This window comes from Nylanderia fulva, unplaced genomic scaffold, assembly GCF_048542155.1.
Source record: "Nylanderia fulva isolate GAGA-0341 unplaced genomic scaffold, ASM4854215v1 Scaffold122, whole genome shotgun sequence".
Taxonomy (NCBI): Eukaryota; Metazoa; Arthropoda; class Insecta; order Hymenoptera; family Formicidae; genus Nylanderia; species Nylanderia fulva.
Window position 1 is genome coordinate 214,099 of NW_028189432.1, and position 19,813 is coordinate 233,911.

General features: G+C 31.5%; 1 protein-coding gene across 3 annotated transcripts in view; it reads left to right on the forward strand.

Annotated features, from left to right (window-relative positions):
- The first annotated feature begins 2,491 nt into the window (after positions 1–2,491).
- Positions 2,492–19,813, forward strand: part of Ufd4 (ubiquitin fusion-degradation 4-like) — a 34,063-nt gene continuing 16,741 nt past the window's right edge. The window contains exons 1-13 of one of the 3 annotated variants that reach the window (XM_085479542.1): positions 2,492–2,743; positions 3,364–3,424; positions 3,665–3,804; positions 3,883–4,117; positions 4,540–4,880; positions 5,918–6,977; positions 7,378–7,488; positions 11,196–11,592; positions 12,576–12,611; positions 14,143–14,409; positions 16,585–17,138; positions 17,622–18,528; positions 19,207–19,493. In XM_085479542.1, coding sequence (XP_085335668.1) covers positions 3,665–3,804; positions 3,883–4,117; positions 4,540–4,880; positions 5,918–6,977; positions 7,378–7,488; positions 11,196–11,592; positions 12,576–12,611; positions 14,143–14,409; positions 16,585–17,138; positions 17,622–18,528; positions 19,207–19,493 — 4,335 coding nt within the window. In that variant the 5' untranslated portion in view covers positions 2,492–2,743; positions 3,364–3,424. The remainder of the gene's footprint in view (positions 2,744–3,363; positions 3,425–3,664; positions 3,805–3,882; positions 4,118–4,539; positions 4,881–5,917; positions 6,978–7,377; positions 7,489–11,195; positions 11,593–12,575; positions 12,612–14,142; positions 14,410–16,584; positions 17,139–17,621; positions 18,529–19,206; positions 19,494–19,813) is intronic. The other 2 variants (XM_029316184.2, XM_029316186.2) reach the window with 2 other exon arrangements.

Here is a 19,813-nt window from a genome sequence, read left to right on the forward strand (position 1 = left end):
GATATAGCAGGCGCGAAATAATCAAGAGCAGAACGCAGTGCTCAATGATTATTAAAGCATTGACAAGACGAAAAAAAAGATGCTCGACAATAGAGAAAGAAGGCGCAAAATCGTCAAGAGCAGAACGCAGTGCCCGACGATTATAAAAGAATAGAGGAAGAAGGCGCAAAATTATCAAGGGCGGCACTATACTGCTCGATAATTATAAAAGAATAAATAGAGCAGGCACAAAATAATCAAGAGCAGAACGCAGTGTTCATTGATTATTAAAGCATTGACGAGACAAAAAAAGATGCTCGACAATAGAGAAAGAAGGCGCAAATTCATCAAGGGCAGAAGACAAATTTTTGCACTGCTCGATGATTATAAAAGAATAGAGGAAAAAGACTGAAAATCATCAAGGGTAGAAGACAAATTTTTGCACTGTTTGATGATTATAAAAGAATAGAAAAAGAGGCTGGAAATCATCAAGAGCAGAAGACAAATTAATGCACTGCTCGACGATTATAAAAGGATAGGGAAAGAGGCTGGAAATCATCAAAGGCAGAAGACAAATTAATGCACTGCTCGACGATTATAAAAGGATAGAGAAGGAGGCTGGAAATCATCAAGGGCAGAAAACAAATTAATGCACTGCTCGACGATTATAAAAGAATAGAAGAAGAGGGCACAGGAGAATAATAGTAAGATGATAATTATTGATCTAGCGCGACTTCTGAATAGGATTCAGATTCTCATGCAAATAATATATTAGAGAAATCTTTGTTAGTGTGAAAGGTACTTACCTTACGTTGGATGAATTTTTATATACCGTCGCTCTGCAGCACGTTCACCTGTACCTCTTTAGAAGACCTCGGTCGGGATGCGCGTAGCGAAATCAAGGTACACAGATTCTAATGGTTTAAAGTTCTTTATTGTAACTCTCTTTACTTTACAAACTATGCGCGATCAAAAATTAATGAAGAAAGTCAACGTCGTCGACGGCGAACGCGTGACAAAGTTTCGTACAGAAATTTAGAGTGACACAATGAGATGCAGTATCTAGTGTGTCGTAATATGCCGAGTATAATTATGCCGCTCAGATACTGGGACCGCAGGGTTTATATTCCCAAAAAGGTCTTGTACTTTGCATCCTTTGGGGGTTTCTTCGTAAACTGCATCTCGAGATCATCGGTGTAAGTGATATGTGTGGAAAAAGGGAGGAGAGCCAATGGAATGTCTAGGAGAGCAAGAGTTCCAAATAGAGGCATAATTTATGACATGCATATGGGTTTCGGCGCGTAGGGTACCGAGGCGATGCGGTATGGAGGGAGAGTGGATAACGATTCGGCGAAGATACAGATTCCAAGAAGCGTCAAACAGTAGCGAGGGTTTTTCGGCCGACAAAGAGCTGAGAATTAGGTCGCCTTAAAACTAACGTATATAAATTCAATCAACATGATTATTTTAAAGAGCGTATTTCAGAGAATTCGCGCATAGATATGCTTATTTCTTACAAACGTGGAATTGTACAGTTCATATAATTTATTTTATATTACTTAAAATTGAGGAATAAAATTATAAGGTAAAAATTGTCGCTAATGTATAAGCGGAAGCGCTGAGAATTTCTAAATTATATGATTACAATTCCACGATGTAGCGGCGAGAGTTTGGGTTATATATTTCGATTACATGATATAATATATGCCCTTTTTCTTATATTGTTATATTTACGTAAACCTTACTGTAATTTATTTATTATAGATTAGATCTTAAAATCTTAAATTCTTGAAATGTCATTTTTAATGAGATTATTCAATAATCTAGAAGGTAAGGTTTCGTGAATATAATTGACAAGTTAACGCCCGATAAAAAGGCGTTTCTCAGATTAGGCATAGCTAGAGATTTATGGAATCTTCATAATAATTTTATCAAGGCTAGAAGCCCCTTTTTTAAAAGGTGGTTGAAGCATCTTATCAATCATTCAAGTATTTGAAATATTATAATTATATTATATTATTATGTTATGATTCCATAAGTTCTATTATTTCTTAATTTTGAATATGTTGGTGTTGCATCTATATGCGGTTCAGTTAGTCGTATGGTTGGAAGTATGCGCTCAGATGAGGTCTAGTGACGCTGTCCGATTGGCTGAGCCGCTTAGTTAGAATTAGGAAGACCCTAGATGTTAGTACGGTTAGTAAAATCGTCCCAATAATTATGAATAATGAATAATAATAGTAATATTGAGAAATACAATTGCATTTCTTAAGTAATTATTCAGAAAAAATTGTAGCGCACAAAAATACGGTTTCGAAAAAATGACGGGATGTTACAGCAGCATCACACTGAACTTGCATCTGATTGGTTCCACCTAAAAACATGGCGGATCGATGCAAACTAGAAAAAAGGGTGGAATGCACATACTGGTTTTACTGTAATACTGCCAAGGTGTGAATACGGCCTAACGAATCGCGTGATTCTAATCTATGAGAATTAAATATTCCAAGGTACGTAAAAAGAGACGAGAAATGTATGTGACGTATACGAGACGATATATAGAGAAAAAAATTACTCGTAGCGTGTGAGAAAGTGCTTTGTTAAGTCGACCCTTCTAATACGAAATACGTAGATCGCGTTATTAACGGGCGAAATAAATAACAGACGATATCTATCTGTTTTCTCACGTTAGTAAACGGCACGTCTCTGACAAGAGAATGGCGAGTTGACCTGTCACGAAGAGAATGGAATGTTGTATGCAACGGTACGTTTTAACGGTAGGTATATATATATATATTTATATATATATATATACACACATACATACATATATACATGTATACATATATGCATATAACTTTGTCAAAATGTCACAATTTTATTTGTCACTTTTATTATGAATTCTTCATCTCTTTTATCTCGAACTTTTTACAGTCGAATAAATTTGAGCATATATATTAAAGGTTACGTACCCCCTTTTTCTCTCTTAATCATATCGTATTTCATATCTTATTTCGCGAGCAATCCTTTTTTTTCATTATAATTTTGAATCGTAATAATTATCGGGTACAAATATTCATACATTCCAATTTCACATGTATCTTCTTTTCATTGAATTAGATTGACTTTGCTGTTTATATATCTCGTAATGCAACAAATTGTCGTATTTTTGGAACCCAAGAAAAAGTATTCTAGACATCAAAGTGAATGAAAAATATCTTAAAATGATCAAGAAATGTATATAGATTGTATTGGCACAAATTATGATTTTTCACTGTGGATCAAACATAGTGAATATTTGTGATGACATTAATATCATGTTTGCTTTTGTTTAGATATTTGTAGGTTATCAATTTGCATAATTTAATGATTCTTTCTATGCAGTTTTCAGAGTATCTAAATATAAAATTGAGCCAATCGATGCTATATATATTCAAAGTATAAGGTAAGCGATATGAAAAGAATATATATTATATAATAAAAATTGTAAGATGAAAAATGTGCGAGTTACTTAAATCAAATCTGAATAAAGTAATCAAGTACTTTGTCAGTTTGATCAAATTACAATAGACAAATATGTGCACATTAATTTAAATTTTTTTCTTTTTAAAGTAACTAAATGATTTTTAGCATTAATTTACACACTATTTAAGAAAAAAATTATATATATTTTTTTCTTTTCAAGATGGCAGATGTTGACCCTGAAACTTTGTTGGAATGGCTCAGTATGGGTCAAGGAGATGAAAGGGACATGCAGTTAATTGCATTAGAACAACTATGCATGCTGTTACTCATGTCCGATAATGTTGATCGCTGCTTTGAATGGTAAACATTAACATAATTACATGTAAATTATATATATATATATATATATGTAACATACATGAACATTTTATGTTACAGTTGCCCTCCACGCACATTTCTCCCAGCACTTTGCAGAATTTTCTTGGATGAATTAGTACCAGACAGTGTGCTAGAAGTGACTGCTCGAGCTATTACATATTATTTAGATGTTTCTGCAGAATGTACTCGCAGAGTAGTAGCTATGGAAGGTGCAGTGAAGGCTATCTGCAGTCGACTGTCTGGTGCCGGACTCGGCTCCAGAGCCAGTCGGGATTTGGCAGAACAATGTATAAAGGTATATAATTGATTTCATGTACATGAAAATAGTAGAAATGGGATTAAATTATATATATACTGAAAAATTGAATTCAATTATCAAGTTTTGTTTTGTAGAAAGGAATAGTAACAAATAATACTTTAAGAAATATATACATTTCATATGTTGTATTTGTGAATTAATAGAACTTCAACAATTATATTCGAATTTTCGATCGAATACTTTCAAGATTCGAAATAGTACTTACAAGTACTTACTTTCTATTGTTATATTAGTTATATTAATTGTTTTCTTTATTTTTTCCTTGAGTTAAGTCAAACAACTTTTGTGTGAAACATGTTTTTGTAAAAGACATAGGAAAAAAAAGATGGAACATTAAAATGGCCCAATAAATAGCGAAATATAAGAAGCGAATCTCATCTTCATATTTTTTTAATCAGGTGTTGGAACTTGTATGCGCGAGAGAAGCGGGTGCTGTGTTCGAAGCTGGAGGTTTACCCTGCGCATTGTGCTTCATCCGAGAACACGGAGCGCGAGTACATCGAGATACCTTGCATTCGGCGATGGCAGTCGTTACGCGACTGTGCGGCAAAGTTGAACCACAGGATAAAGCTTTGCCCGATTGTGTCGAGGCTCTGTCAGTGTTACTCAGACACGAGGATGCGCATGTTGCAGACGGAGCGCTTCGTTGCTTTGCGTCACTGGCGGATAGATTTTCCAGAAGGGGCACAGATCCTGCGCCATTAGCATCTCATGGATTAGTTTCTGAACTTTTATATCGGTACATATGTATATGATATTTTTCTATTTATATTAATTTTCTTTTATTTATATTAATGTATCTTCTATTTATATATGTATATTCTTTTATTTATATTAAGGCTCCTGGCTTCTCACCGACCATGTTAGAATTGTGACATCATAGACGAGAAAACACGCTAAAAATTCTTAGATGCCATTTCGAAATAAAAATATATTTTAGTTGAAACAACACTTTAAATGGCTTTAATACAATCTTAAAAATATTTCGAAAACTATCCTTTTCTCATTATAATCAATCAACAGTTGTAAAATAATTGTAATATAAGGTCTCTGTCTTTGCACATGCTGTTATTCCATGACAAAGTGTGATATTGCAGTTATTTTTCAGTTGTTGATTAACTGTCAAGAAAAAAGAATAGTTTTCGAGGTATTTTTGAAGTGTGTCGAAGTCATCTAAAATAGTGTTTGATTGAAATATATTTTCATTTAAAAATCACATCTAAGAATTTTCAGCGTGTGCTTTCTCGTCTTTGATATCATAATCTAACATGATTGCAGCAAAGACCTAGGAGCCTCTTAATATCTTCTTTATTTTCTTATTATGTGCATCTTCTTTTATACAGGTATCTAAATAAGTGTGAAAAATTATAGGAGATAATTCTTTATCGAAAATTAATATGAGAGTTTCTTATATAAACATATATTCTCATATCTCTCCCTGAGGAGTTGCACTTTTCTAAAGAAAAGTTAGTTTCATTCCCTTATAACGATACAAAGATTTTTAAAAAATATTAATAAATATCCTTTTTTTTTAGTGGAAAATATCCATCAAATTTTATTTTTTTATTTGTCTGTTGAGGAAAAAAATAAAAACTTAATTTTTACCTCCCTCTTTAGAAAAGTCCTAGGGACGGTATAAGAGTATATGTTTATATAAGAAACCCTCCTTAATTTTCGACAAAAAGTCATCTAAAATTTTTCACACTTATTTACAAACATTCTGTATATGTATCTTTAATTTAATATATTTTTATGCACAATTTAAATTATTTTTAGATTGTCAAATGCAGCTGGACCTGGCACATCCACTACGGCGGCTTGCAGCAATCCAAAAACGCCACCGCCATCCAGCACCATAAGCACAGTTCCAGTTCCGGAACCAAAATCCTGTGCTTCTGTTTCGACTATAATTAGCCTTTTGTCGACACTCTGTAGAGGATCGCCGTCAATTACACATGATCTTTTACGTTCGGAATTACCGGATGCGATAGAAAAGGCACTAAAGGGAGACGAACGATGCGCTCTCGATTCTATGAGGTTGATAGATCTTCTATTAGTCTTATTGTTTGAGGGTAGATTAGCATTGGGTCGTAGCACTACCAGTGGTCCATCCGGTCCTTTGTTACCGAGATTGAGACGTTTAGATAGCGCCGGAGAGAAATCGCATAGACAATTAATCGATTGCATACGCTCTAAAGATACGGATGCTTTGATCGAGGCGATCGATACAGGTGGGATTGAAGTAAACTTTATGGACGACGTTGGGCAAACTTTACTCAATTGGGCCTCAGCGTTTGGTACGCAAGAGATGGTCGAATTCTTGTGCGATAGAGGAGCAGACGTTAATAAAGGCCAGCGATCGTCGAGTCTACATTATGCGGCTTGTTTTGGAAGACCAGCTATTGCCAAAGTTTTACTTAGACATGGTGCTAATCCTGATTTACGAGACGAAGATGGTAAAACACCTTTGGATAAAGCCAGAGAACGCGTCGACGAAGGACACAGAGAGGTTGCAGCCATTTTACAGTCGCCCGGAGAATGGATGTTACCTCCGAGTCAAGAGCATAGAAAACTTGAGACAGAAATAGAAGAATTCACAGAACCTAAAGGAGATCCTGAAATGGCACCTGTTTATCTAAAGAGATTATTGCCAGTGTTTTGTGCGACCTTTCAGTCGACAATGTTACCGAGTGTTAGAAAAGCGAGTTTAAGTTTGATTAGAAAAATGGTGCATTACATCCAACCAGAATTGCTTATAGAAACCTGTAGATCTGATAAAACCGGAGGATGTGGAGCTATGCTTGTAGAAGTAATTGCCAACGTTTTAGATAATGAGGTAAGTGTAATATCTAATTTTTCTCGTGTATCAATGTTTTACACTTATTTTACACTTATTTATATTTAAAAAAAAGCGTATACTGCACTATGTTTATGTGTGTAATATCATAAAGAGAGAATGCTATTATTTACATATTTTACTATATACTTGATTTTTTATAAAGATTATTCTGTGTATATATTAATCGACACTGTGGGAGAAATTATCTTTTCCTCCCTTTTTCATATAAAAGACTGCAAACAAAATTCACACAATAAAACTATGCACATTTATTGCTTACAATGTAAACAGAATTTTATTTTCTAAAAAAAATTGAAATATTTTTGCACACAAGAGATTTTCAAAGATCCCAACATGCATGCAGGCAGAGAGACGGTGATTTATTAAGATTTTTCAGGAACTTGAAATAAAGGCGCCTTTATCGTCATCTATGGCTTTTAAGGTGTTTGGCCCAAAACTTGGCCTTACGACTCGCAAGCCTTGTCGCAACTACATTCTCGATAAGACGGTAACGTCTATTGTGCATATTTCCATCGCTCGCGAAAGCCCTTTTTAAGTCCTTTCCATGCTGTTTCGTAATTCTGCAAGATTCCATTAATTTTTTTAAAATTAATAATTGCGTCGAGATTTTACATGTACATTTATAATTAACATAAAATGCAATGTACTTATAAAGAAAGCGTGAAATTTAACATACTTATTGCGCATGTCTCCATTCAGATATTACATATTACCTAAGGCTCATGTTAGATTGTGACGTCAGAGATAAGAGAGCACATGCTGAAAATTCTTACATGCCATTTTAAACGAAAAGATATTTTGATGAAACATTATTTCAGATGGCTTCAGTGCACTTTTAAAATACCTGAAAAATATTCTTTTTCCTTGACAGTCAATAACTGTAAAACGGTGTATATTCCCAGGAAAAATCTGGAAAACCTGGAATTCTCAGGGAATTTTTTTCTACCTTGAAAAATCCTGGAATACTCATAGAATTTATATTTCCAACGAAAACTTAGTTTCGTTGGAAATGTACGCAGCAACATCCGCGTATGGCTCTTCACGCCTTTCCTACAATTTAGATTTATATTTATTATATTACTGAGCCGTAATTTAATCTTAGTTATTTATACATGCCGGCGAATAGGCGTTATTTAGAGTATATATAAACAGAGGTATAGAATTGAAGGGTCTGAATAGCTCAGTTGGAAGAGCAGACGTCCGGCAAGCGAAAGGTCTCGGGTTCGATTCCCGATTCAGCGACTTTCGGATCTATATTTTTCTCTCGCATTTATTTATTTATTTCCGTAGGGGGGTTAGGGGGTTTTTGAAATTAAATCTCAAGTATGAGATTATTTCAAATGTTAAGTCTTGGTAGTACACCGAGAATAATACGTGCACGGTTTATTTCCAACGAAAACTTAGTTTCATTGGAAATGTACGCAGCAACATCCGCGTATGGCTCTTTACGCCTTTCTTACGATTTAGACTCATAGAATTTATTTTGAACTCAGGGAATTTTTTTTTAAATTGCCCCTTTGATTTTATTTTCAAATATACCTTTAAAGAATATAAAGTTTATTAAGTTTATATAAAGTATAATATATTAAAATATATTTTATTATAAAATAATTATTATTATAAAAAATATTTTATGTTAAAAAATTATGTATAACAAAAATATACTTAATTTAAAATTGTATTAAGAATGTTTTAAATACTTTAATTTTATTTGGAATTTAGAACAAAAGTACCTGGAAAATCATGGATTTATTTATAAGATTTGAGTATACATCCTGGTAAAATGATCACCTCATATTACAATCCATTTTATTGTTATTTATTGATTATAAAAGGAAAAGAAAAGTTTTCGAGATATTTGAAAACTGTGCTAAAGTGCTGTTTCATCGAAATATGTTTTTATTTCGAAATAGTATTTAAGAATTTTTAGTGTGTTTTCTCGTCTCTGACGTCACAATTCCAACAGGAAGAAGCCTGGAGCTTTTTAATAGAATCATAGATCTCTATATTAGTGTTATGTTTTTAAGACAAAATGTAGTTAATCAGAATCTTAATACAATTAGTTTCTCAATTATAAAATATCAATAATGATTTCTCTGATATTTTTAATAATATATAAAGTGTCCCTGTGTAAAAAATTACGATAATAAATTTGATTATTATTGCGAGATTTCTAAGAAAATATAAAATTAATGATATAATTAACTGGTGGAAGAGACAAATAAAAGAATTTCGAAAGGAGGATGTTAAAAAAAGTCGACTTCCCGACTATCGATGGAACCTAAAATTCGAGTTCCATGGGTATCTATGAATCATATAAGATGTAAAAATAATGGTCTTTTTTTCTAGAGACCTGGGGAAAGTATTGAAAATCTATCAGAACTATTGAAAATAGCGTCATTTGATCGATCTGAAGACAACTATAAAATCGATGACATGGATGAATTTTCAATCAAACTAAGTTCTGGTTAAGCACTTATCAAATAGTTTTCCAGATCAATAATGTTTTAATATCGGGATCGCAAAATTCATGATTGCGGATCCAATATGGTAGATCAATGATGAGAAAAACTAGATTAGAGGATATAGTTACCTCTGAATAGAAAATCTGATTCTACATTCAAATACATTATATTTTTTAGTTTTTTATTTAAATATTTTTGTTTCTTTGCTGAATAAAATTCTTTAGTTCTAACATAGAAAATATGAGAACTATTAATATTCTCTATGTTAGAACTAAAAAATTCTGTTCAACAATGAAACGTAAGTAATTGTGAGCAATCAATTGAGAAACAAAAATATTTAACAAACATAAACAAATATAATATTAAAACATTATTGATCTCAAAAACTATTTGATAAGACCAGAACTTGGTTTGATTGAAAATTCATTCATGTCATCGATTTTAGTTTTCTTCAGATTGATCGAATGACGCTATTTACAATAGTTTTGATAGATTTTCAATATTTTCCCCAGGTTTCTAGGAAAAAAGACCATCATTTTTACGTCTTATATGGTTTATAGATACCCATGGAACTCGAATTTTAGGTTCCATCGATAGTCGGGAAATCGACCTTTTTTAACATCCTCCTTTGAAAAATCTGTATTTTTGATAACATTGACGAAAAGTATTAGGTCTATTTTTGTCTACTGCCTGTTTGTCATTGGTGGGATCCGTTCGCATTTTTGCAAATTTAAAAAAAATGCATTATAACACTTCTATTTATTGTGTGCAAATTTAGCAAAGTAAAAGTTTTTTTTATGTATTTTTAGTCTTTTATAATAAAAGTAAATTATTTTGCATTTTTCCTTTTTTTCATACAAGGTATTCCATTTTAAAATATATACTTAAATATATAAAAGGTATTGCATTTTTTAAAACATTTTTGAACAAATATTGTTTAGTTTTGAGGGAGAAAAGAAATTGATAATCGTGCATTTTAACTCGTCATTTTCAAAATTATTTGAAGGTAAACTTAGTTTCCTTTAATGGAATAAAATATTTTATACTTTAATTTGACATAATTTTACAGAAACTGAAAAATCTCGGGTTTTTTTTTTTTTTTTTTTTTTCCTTCAATTATCTTACCTCAATACTTTTAGTACGAAATAATAAGAAATTAATTGATATGAAGAAAATATATAGTTGTTTTTAAAAACAAATATACATGTAACTGCTAGTTGCAAATTACATATTTCTTAAAAACAACTACATATTTTTTTTACACCATTTGATTTTTATTATTACTTTATGTATACAAATATTGATGTACGATCATTAAAAATGAATATTTTACAATATAAAATTAATATATAAAATATCTTGTAAATTATTTAATATTTAGCCACTTTTCATATAATATTCTATATCAAAAAATTCAAAAAATCAATTTATATTTAAAAAAAAAAAGATAGTTCCATTAAAAGAACTAGTTTGACCTTAAAATAATTTTGAAAAATGATCCTGAAAAATTCAAGATTATAAATTTCTTTTTCTTCAAAATCAAACAACTTTTATTTAAACATTGTTTTCGACAACGCTATTTTTTTCATATTTAAGCATATTTTTTAAAAATGGAATTTTTGGAAAGAAATAATCTTATTACCTTATCTGTTTTTTTGGTTGTTTTGCGAATGTTTTGCTTTATATTTAAAGCCCGTTTAAATAACTTGTGCGTTCTATATATTAACAGGAGGATGAAGACGGTCATTTAGTCGTCCTGCAAATGATACAGGATTTGATGATTAAAGGCAAAGATGAATTCTTAGAACATTTCGCGCGTTTAGGAGTATTTTCCAAAGTCGCCGCTCTAGCCGGACCGCAAGAGGCTACACCCGAACCGGAAGCGGAGTCAAATCAATCCGGGGACGATCAGAGAATGGAGGACGCGAAAGAATTGTTGATAGGTAGAGCTTATCATTGGAGAGACTGGTGTATATGCAGAGGACGCGATTGTTTGTACATTTGGTCCGACGCGGCAGCTTTAGAACTATCGAACGGGAGCAACGGATGGTTCAGATTTATCCTCGACGGCAAACTGGCGACTATGTATTCCAGCGGAAGTCCGGAAGGTGGAACGGATACATCGGGTAAGTATATAGGCAGGATATCCAATTTTAATCAACCGCTCCTAAAGACTTTATTTTTGATCGTACAACAAAATGTTTCAAACAACAATTGATTTGAAGACCGATAGAAGACTGACTTTTATTTTTAAAAATTATTTGAAGGTCTTGAATTTTTTTTTATATCGACTTCTTGCAATTTTTGTCTAAAGAGTTATATAAGATAGCAAAAAAATAAATAGATAAGGGATAGACGACGCTACTGACCTTTCTGAAGAGCACTTTTTTTTGTTATACAAAATTGCAAAAAAATAGTTTACGAAATATTTTATACTTTAATTACAGTAAATTTATGAAATAAATGATATATGATAAAATATTTTTATTTTTTTTTTTGATGATTTTATCACAATACTTTTATGCAAAATAATAAAAGGAATATATTGGTACAAAGAAAACACAGTTATTAAAAAAAATTATAATAGTTTCATTTATAAAAAAAAAATTATCTTCAAATGACTTTGAAAAGCGTCTTTCAAAAAAAATTAGTAGCGTTTTCTTCTGTCTCCCTTGAAATCAAACAACTTTTGCTTGAAACATTTTATTGTACAATCAAAAATAAAAAAGTTTTTGAGGGTGATCGAGGGAGATCGTGAAATTAGACACCTTGTGTGTGTGTGTGCGTGCGTGCGTGCGTGCGTGCGTGCGTGCGTGCGTGCGTGCGTGCGTGCGTGCGTGCGTGCGTGCGTGCGTGCGTGCGTGTGTGTGATATGTGTGTGTATATATATATATATATACATACATGTTTAATTTGTACAGGCTTGCACACATATTATTCATTTTGTGTACTATTGTCTTTTTTACCAATGTGTCATTCATTATTATTGTTGACGACAAATAAATTTTTATTAATTTTTTTTTACTTTGTTTTATATTTTATCATTTGTGATTAACTTTTGCGAGAGGGGACTATGTAAAGAATAACTGGTTTTACTAACTGCCTACAGGAAAAGGAAGAAACACAGAGTCACTTACTACTGAAGGTTGGTTACATATATGTTTATATCATTTAATAACTCGCACAGTATATACAGGGTGTCCCATTTTAAATAACTATTGCTAATTCTCGAAAATCAAGGCTTTGAAAAATATTTCATACAAAAATTGTGTAAGATTTTAAGGGGGATGTCTTTTATGTCGTAAGCATAATCTTATTCCAGCTGAAGGAATTTTTGAGATTTCGAGATTATCATTACTTTTGTAAACGAAACCATGATCATTTTCTTACACAAGACTTCTTGGTACTCGTTGCAGCCATGTTAGATAATGACGTCAGAGGCAAGAAAATACACTGAAAATTTTTGCGTGCCATTTTTAGATAAAAAACATATTTTGATAAAACACAACTTTAGATGGTTTTAATACTTCTAAAATATTCCAAAAATTATCCTTATAAGATATATTTAATATATATTTATAATATATATATATATATATATATATACAGGGTGACCCATTTTAACTTAGGCAGCCAAATAACTCAAAAAATAAGCACACTATGAAAAAATGTTTAGAATCAAAATTTCGTCATTTCGAGGGGGACGTGCAATAACGTTAACATCAGCCTCCCCATCCCTCCCCCTGGGCGGTGAGGGGGGCAAGTTTGAAATCTTAAATTTTGTCGATTACAGCGCCATCTATCATGAATCGAGAAAAATGTTTCAGACAAATTGTATGTGTTTTTAGCCAAAGATTCCGAATATGCAATAAAAAATAGGGGTTTCCATTTAAGATTTCAAACTTGCCCCCCCTCACCGCCCAGGGGGAGGGGTGGGGGGGCTGATGTTAACGTCATTGTACGTCCCCCTTGAAATGACGAAATTTTGATTGTAAACATTTTTTCGTAGTGTGCTTATTTTTCGAGTTATTTGGCTGCCTAAGTTAAAATGGGTCACCCTGTATATATATATATATATATATATATATATATATATTTTATCTAAAAATAGCACGCAAAAATTATTAGCATGTATTTTTTTGTCTCTGACATCAAAATCTAATATTACCGCGACGAGGACTTAGGAGCTTTAAATCGATTTCTCGTAATATTTTGCGTAAAAAATTGTAAGAATGAAATAGTCGAAATAAGATTAATTTACGAGATATTTTGTGCTTAAAATTTAGATTGACATAAAAAATATGTAATATATCGTAATATATTCACTTTTCAATAATCTTATCTAAATAATTTTTTGTGTAGAAAAATGTAATAAGTACAATATGCAGTTATATATATTTTTTATCTAAAAAATGAATATATTATATATTCATCCTGTATATGTGTGTATGTGTGCGTGAAAAGAAAAAATGTATATATATAGAAAGAGAGGAAGAGAGATTGAGAGAGAGAGAGTTCTTTTTTTATATTCTGATACATGTTATATAAATAAAATTATTTATGTAATATATTTTTTTATCTTTCTCCCTCTTCCCTTTTCTCTCTCAATGACATACCATTCCATTCTAATCAATTTAACGTTAATTGTCATATAATATGATATATTTATATTACAGAAAACCGTGGTGAATTTCTGGAAAAACTGCAAAGGGCCCGTAGTCAGTTAAAAGTAAACTTTGTAAGTCAGCCTGTGCTCTCTCGGCCTGGTACGACGCGTTTGGTTGTAGGAAATTGGGCATTGTCCAGTAGAAAAGAGAGCGAGTTGTGTATACACAATAGCGATGGTCAACAACAGGCGACCATTTTGAGGGAAGACTTGCCAGGTTTTATTTTTGAATCTAACAGAGGTACCAAGCATTCTTTCACGGCCGAAACCAGTTTAGGTATGAGAAAACTATTCAATTATGTTACACTTTATGTATTTTAATCTTTCTTTTCATATTACGATCTCTGTACAGAGTGTTCTTCAAATATTTTTTAAACGAAGCATTTTAGAGAAAAATGTTTCAAACAAAAGATGTAAGAAGGTTTAAAAGTCAGATTTTATTCAATTTTGAATAATAATAATAATAACAATAACAATAACAATAATAATAATGATGATGATGATGACGATGACGATGACGATGACGATGACGATGACGATGACGATGACGATGATAATAATAAATTCTTTTTCATTTTTTTTATATTTAATAGAATTAAACTATTTCAAAAAATTTCACAAATTTTTATGTATCAATACATTAAAATATACTAAATTTATTTTATTTATGAATTAATTTTTTTTGTTTAATTTATTATTTTTATTTATTTTAATTTTTATATTTTTTATTTTATAAATAATTTTTATTAATAAAAAAATTACTTAATTATTTAAACTTATTTAAATGATTTACTTATTTATTATGTTTAAATATTAATTTAATTATGTTATACAATTTTTTTATATATATATACATATATATATATATATATATTTAAACTTATTTAAATGATTTACTTATTTATTATGTTTAAATATTAATTTAATTATGTTATACAATTTTTTTATATATATATACATATATATATATATATATATATATATATATATGTATATATATATAAAAAAATTGTATAACATAATTAAATTAATATTTAAACATAATAAATAAGTAAATCATTTAAATAAGTTTAAATAATTAAGTAATTTTTTTATTAATAAAAATTATTTATAAAATAAAAAATATAAAAATTAAAATAAATAAAAATAATAAATTAAACAAAAAAAATTAATTCATAAATAAAATAAATTTAGTATATTTTAATGTATTGATACATAAAAATTTGTGAAATTTTTTGAAATAGTTTAATTCTATTAAATATAAAAAAAATGAAAAAGAATTTATTATTATCATCGTCATCGTCATCGTCATCGTCATCGTCATCGTCATCGTCATCGTCATCGTCATATATATATATATATATATATATTATATACAATCAGATCCAAACTAACCAATCTCAAAAACATCTGTTTGAATTAAAGAGGCAAAATCTGGATTAGCGATAAGAAATTGATGAGTTTTATTTAAAAAATTGATCTAGGCTTTATTGGGCCTAACTTGAGATATGGGCCCAACACTCAATCTAATCATCAGATTGTCACAAAAACAATTTTTTCTTGAACTCTACATTTTTAAGATTGTTATGCCAAAAATCGATGTTTTGTAATGACTTACGTAATAATAACTTCAAACAATGTTTTGGGTCTGTTGGAGAAGAAGGTTAAGCAAAAAACTACCGAGAACAAAATTGTTTTGAGGCATAAAATCCAAATTTGCACTAAAAAATAGGGGTTTCAATTATAAAAAATTATTTTGTACTCTACTGGACCCAAAACAACCTTCTGATCCAAAATCTAATAAGATCATCTATTTAGCTCTCTTTGAATCCTGAAACAACTTATTTGAAACATTTTTCTCTAAAATGCTTCTTTTAAAAGATCTGAGATTGTAGAGAGATTTAAAATAGGACACCTTGTATATAAAAGCTATACCTATAAAAAAACTATCTATAAAGCTTTACATTATACAGGATTATCGAAAAGTATCGCTCCTCCCTCAATATTTTCAGTTAGAATGCATTTTGGAGAAAATGCCTAATAGCAAAGTTGTATGGTTTCAAACGGGGAGTAAGATGATGAAGATGATGATTTTGACCTTGATCATGTCCTTCAAGGTCATTTGAAGGTCAAATTCAAAATTTTAAATGAGAACCCCTACTTATTACTCCGGATTCCGAAAGAGCGTGAAATTTTACGTCAAAATACATGGTTATACCACGGGGTGCGTTCTTTCGGAATCTGGATTCAAAAATAAGGGTTCCCATTTAAAATTTTGAAGTTGATTTTCAAATGATCTTGAAGGACATGATCAAGGTCAAAGTCAAGGTCATCATCTTACTCCCCGCTTGAAACCATACAACTTTCATTTTCTCCAAAATGCATTCTAACTAAAAATATTAGGGAAGTTCGATATTTTTCGATAATCCTGTATAAATTTGATTCATTGTAGGTCCAGAATTTGCAGCAGGTTGGACTGGTAAGAGAGGGAAGAGATTGAGATCTAAGATTGAAGCGATTAAGCAAAAGGTCAAGGTGCAAGCGCAGGAAATATACGAACGTTATTTCAAAGTGGCTCAAGCTCAACCACGCGGTGTAGTCGCTAAACTTGGTGCTATTGTTAGTCAAATAGAGAAAGCGTCTCAGAAACAACAATCTGGAAATCGCGAATGGCGTAACGTGTTGCAGTCCGCCTTGGAGCAACTTAAATTATTATTGAACGAGGAAGGTCGAGTGTCGGCATACGAATTACACTCCAGCGGTCTTGTTCAAGCGTTATTAGCTCTATTGGCCGCACCTCCTGGACCCTCGCCACCAACATTGAGGGCGACTAAACTCAGAATGCAGAGAATAACTGTATTCAATACCTGTTTTCAAACAAAAGACACGAATAAGGAGCACAATTCCGCTAAAATCTTAGTTCACAAGTTGGTCGCAGTGCTAGAATCCATAGAAAAATTACCGGTGTATCTGTATGACACACCTGGATCGGGTTACGGTTTACAGGTAACACTTATTGCCTAATTTTTTGTTGGACAATTTTTCAGAGAATTTTTTTCTACCCTGAAAAATCCTGGCATACTCATGAAATTTGTTTTGAATCAGGGAATTTAAAAAAAATTGTTCCTTTGATTTTATTTTCAAATATACTTTTAAAGAATATAAAATTTTATTAGGTTCATATAAAGTATATTAAAATATATTTTATTATAAAATACAATATATTATTATATTAAAAAATATTTTATTTATGTTAAAAAATTATGTATAATAAAAATGAACTTATTTTAAAATTGTATTTAAAATTTTTTTAAATACTTTAATCTCTTATTTGGAATTTTGAACAAAGATACTGGAATATCATGAATACCTGGATCCAGATACCTGGAAAATCATGAAATTCTCAGGGAATTTATTTATAAAATTTGAGTATACATCCTGATTATTCCGCTTATTTTTTAATTCAATTTTTTATTTTTCCTCCCATAGATTTTGACGAGAAGATTGCGGTTCCGACTGGAAAAGGCCTCCGGCGAAAGCGCATTGATAGATCGATCCGGTCGTAGCTTAAAGATGGAACCGTTGAGCACGATACAGCAGCTGGAGAATCATTTATTGAAGATGGTAGCTAAGCAGTGGCACGATCACGATAGATCCACGTTCACGTTCGTGAAGAAATTGAAGGAGGAGAATAAAATAGTGTTCAAGTATCAGCACGACTTCGACGAGAACGGCTTGCTCTATTGGGTCGGTACAAATGCTAAAACCTGTTCTGAATGGGTAAACCCGGGTCAGTACGGTTTGGTCGTCATCACATCGAGCGATGGGAGAAACCTGCCGTACGGCCACCTCGAGGATATTCTCAGTCGCGATCCATCGGCCCTGAATTGTCACACCAACGACGATAAACGCGCCTGGTTTTCGATCGATCTTGGAGTTTGGATTATTCCCAACGCTTATACCCTGAGACACGCGAGGGGATACGGTAGAAGTGCTTTGAGGAACTGGATGTTTCAGGCGTCGAAGGACGGCGTTACGTGGATAACGTTGTACGCTCACGTAGATGATTGTTCCTTGAACGAACCGGGTAGCACGGCTACCTGGACCCTGGAACCACCGAGCGAAGAGACGCAAGGCTGGCGGCATTTGCGTTTACAGCAAATCGGAAAGAACGCATCTGGGCAAACGCATTATCTATCCGTATCCGGCTTCGAGGTTTATGGAGAAGTTACCGGGGTGTGCGAGGATTTGGGCCGTGCAGCCAAGGAAGCCGAGGCCGGTGTACGGAAGCAAAGAAGATTCATTAAAACCCAAGTTCTCAAACATTTAGTCGCGGGAGTGCGAGTGGCTAGAGGCTTAGACTGGAAGTGGAGAGATCAAGATGGTGTACCACCAGGTGGGAATATTAACTTTCAAATGGACTAGTGATTGATTCAAGACAAGACAAGAATTGGATATACTTGTTTTGTCTTCATTTTTTTTAATTAAGAATTATGATATCTTAATTTCGACAGTTAATTTCTTGTCTTGATTCTTGCAAGATTCTTGATACTTTTATAAAAACTATAAATATTTATTAGAACATCTTAATTTTATTATTTTTGAAAATTTTTATAAAAATTATCGAAAAAATGTTTTTAACAGAAAAATGCCACTGAAAACACAGAAAAAAATTTATGAAATGTTATTAAAAAAAAATTATATTACTGGTAAAAATAAATATATAAATAACAAATGAAAAAAATATAAAATAATTATAGAAAAATCTAATTTAAAGAAATCAAAAAACAAAATTAAAAGTTAAAACTTATACAAAAAATTTTAAATGATTACAAATAAAATAATTAAAAAACTTAACGTTATTCTAAATTATGTAATATGCTAATAAAATTGGTATTTATTAATTTTGAATTTTAATAGATAGAAATTGTATTTTTTAAAAAAATGAAAAAAATTTCTTGTTTTGTCGTTTATCATTAAAATGGATATATAATTAACTTTTATTTTAAATTAATTAATTAACAATATTTTAAAACTTCGATTAAATAAAGCTGATTGTCTTAATGTCTCGCAGGTGAAGGTACAGTTACGGGAGAATTGCACAACGGATGGATAGATGTAACCTGGGATCACGGTGGATCAAATTCCTATAGAATGGGTGCGGAAGGGAAGTATGATCTCAGATTAGTCGGCACCAGTCTTGAGGCAGACAGTACAGTGAAATGTAAAAGTGGAAGTGGAGTTTTAACTGGTCGGAAGTCCAATAGCACTCCTAGTTTACCCGATTGCACTGATACCGCTATACATAGTTCTGTAGCTTCCACCGATCAAGCGGCAAGCGCGGATAATCTAGCGGCAAAGGTAATTTATTCTTATTTCTCTTTTATTACATATTAGGGTATCTATTTGCAGGAAAAACTGGGGAAAGCCAAGAATTATAAGAAATAATTTTTTACCTTGAAAAAAACCGAGAATTCTCATGGAATTTTGAAATTTAGGGAATTTTTCAAAAATTTTTTTTTTTTTTAAATATTTGATTTTATAAATGTAATTTTGTTTCTTTTTTAGGAAATACATTTGTGTGTGTCTACAATATTTTTATTAAAATTTCATGCGATTTTATTGACAATCTTCTTTCAATATCAAAGTTTTATGTAAATTTTATAAAAAATTGTTTCAGC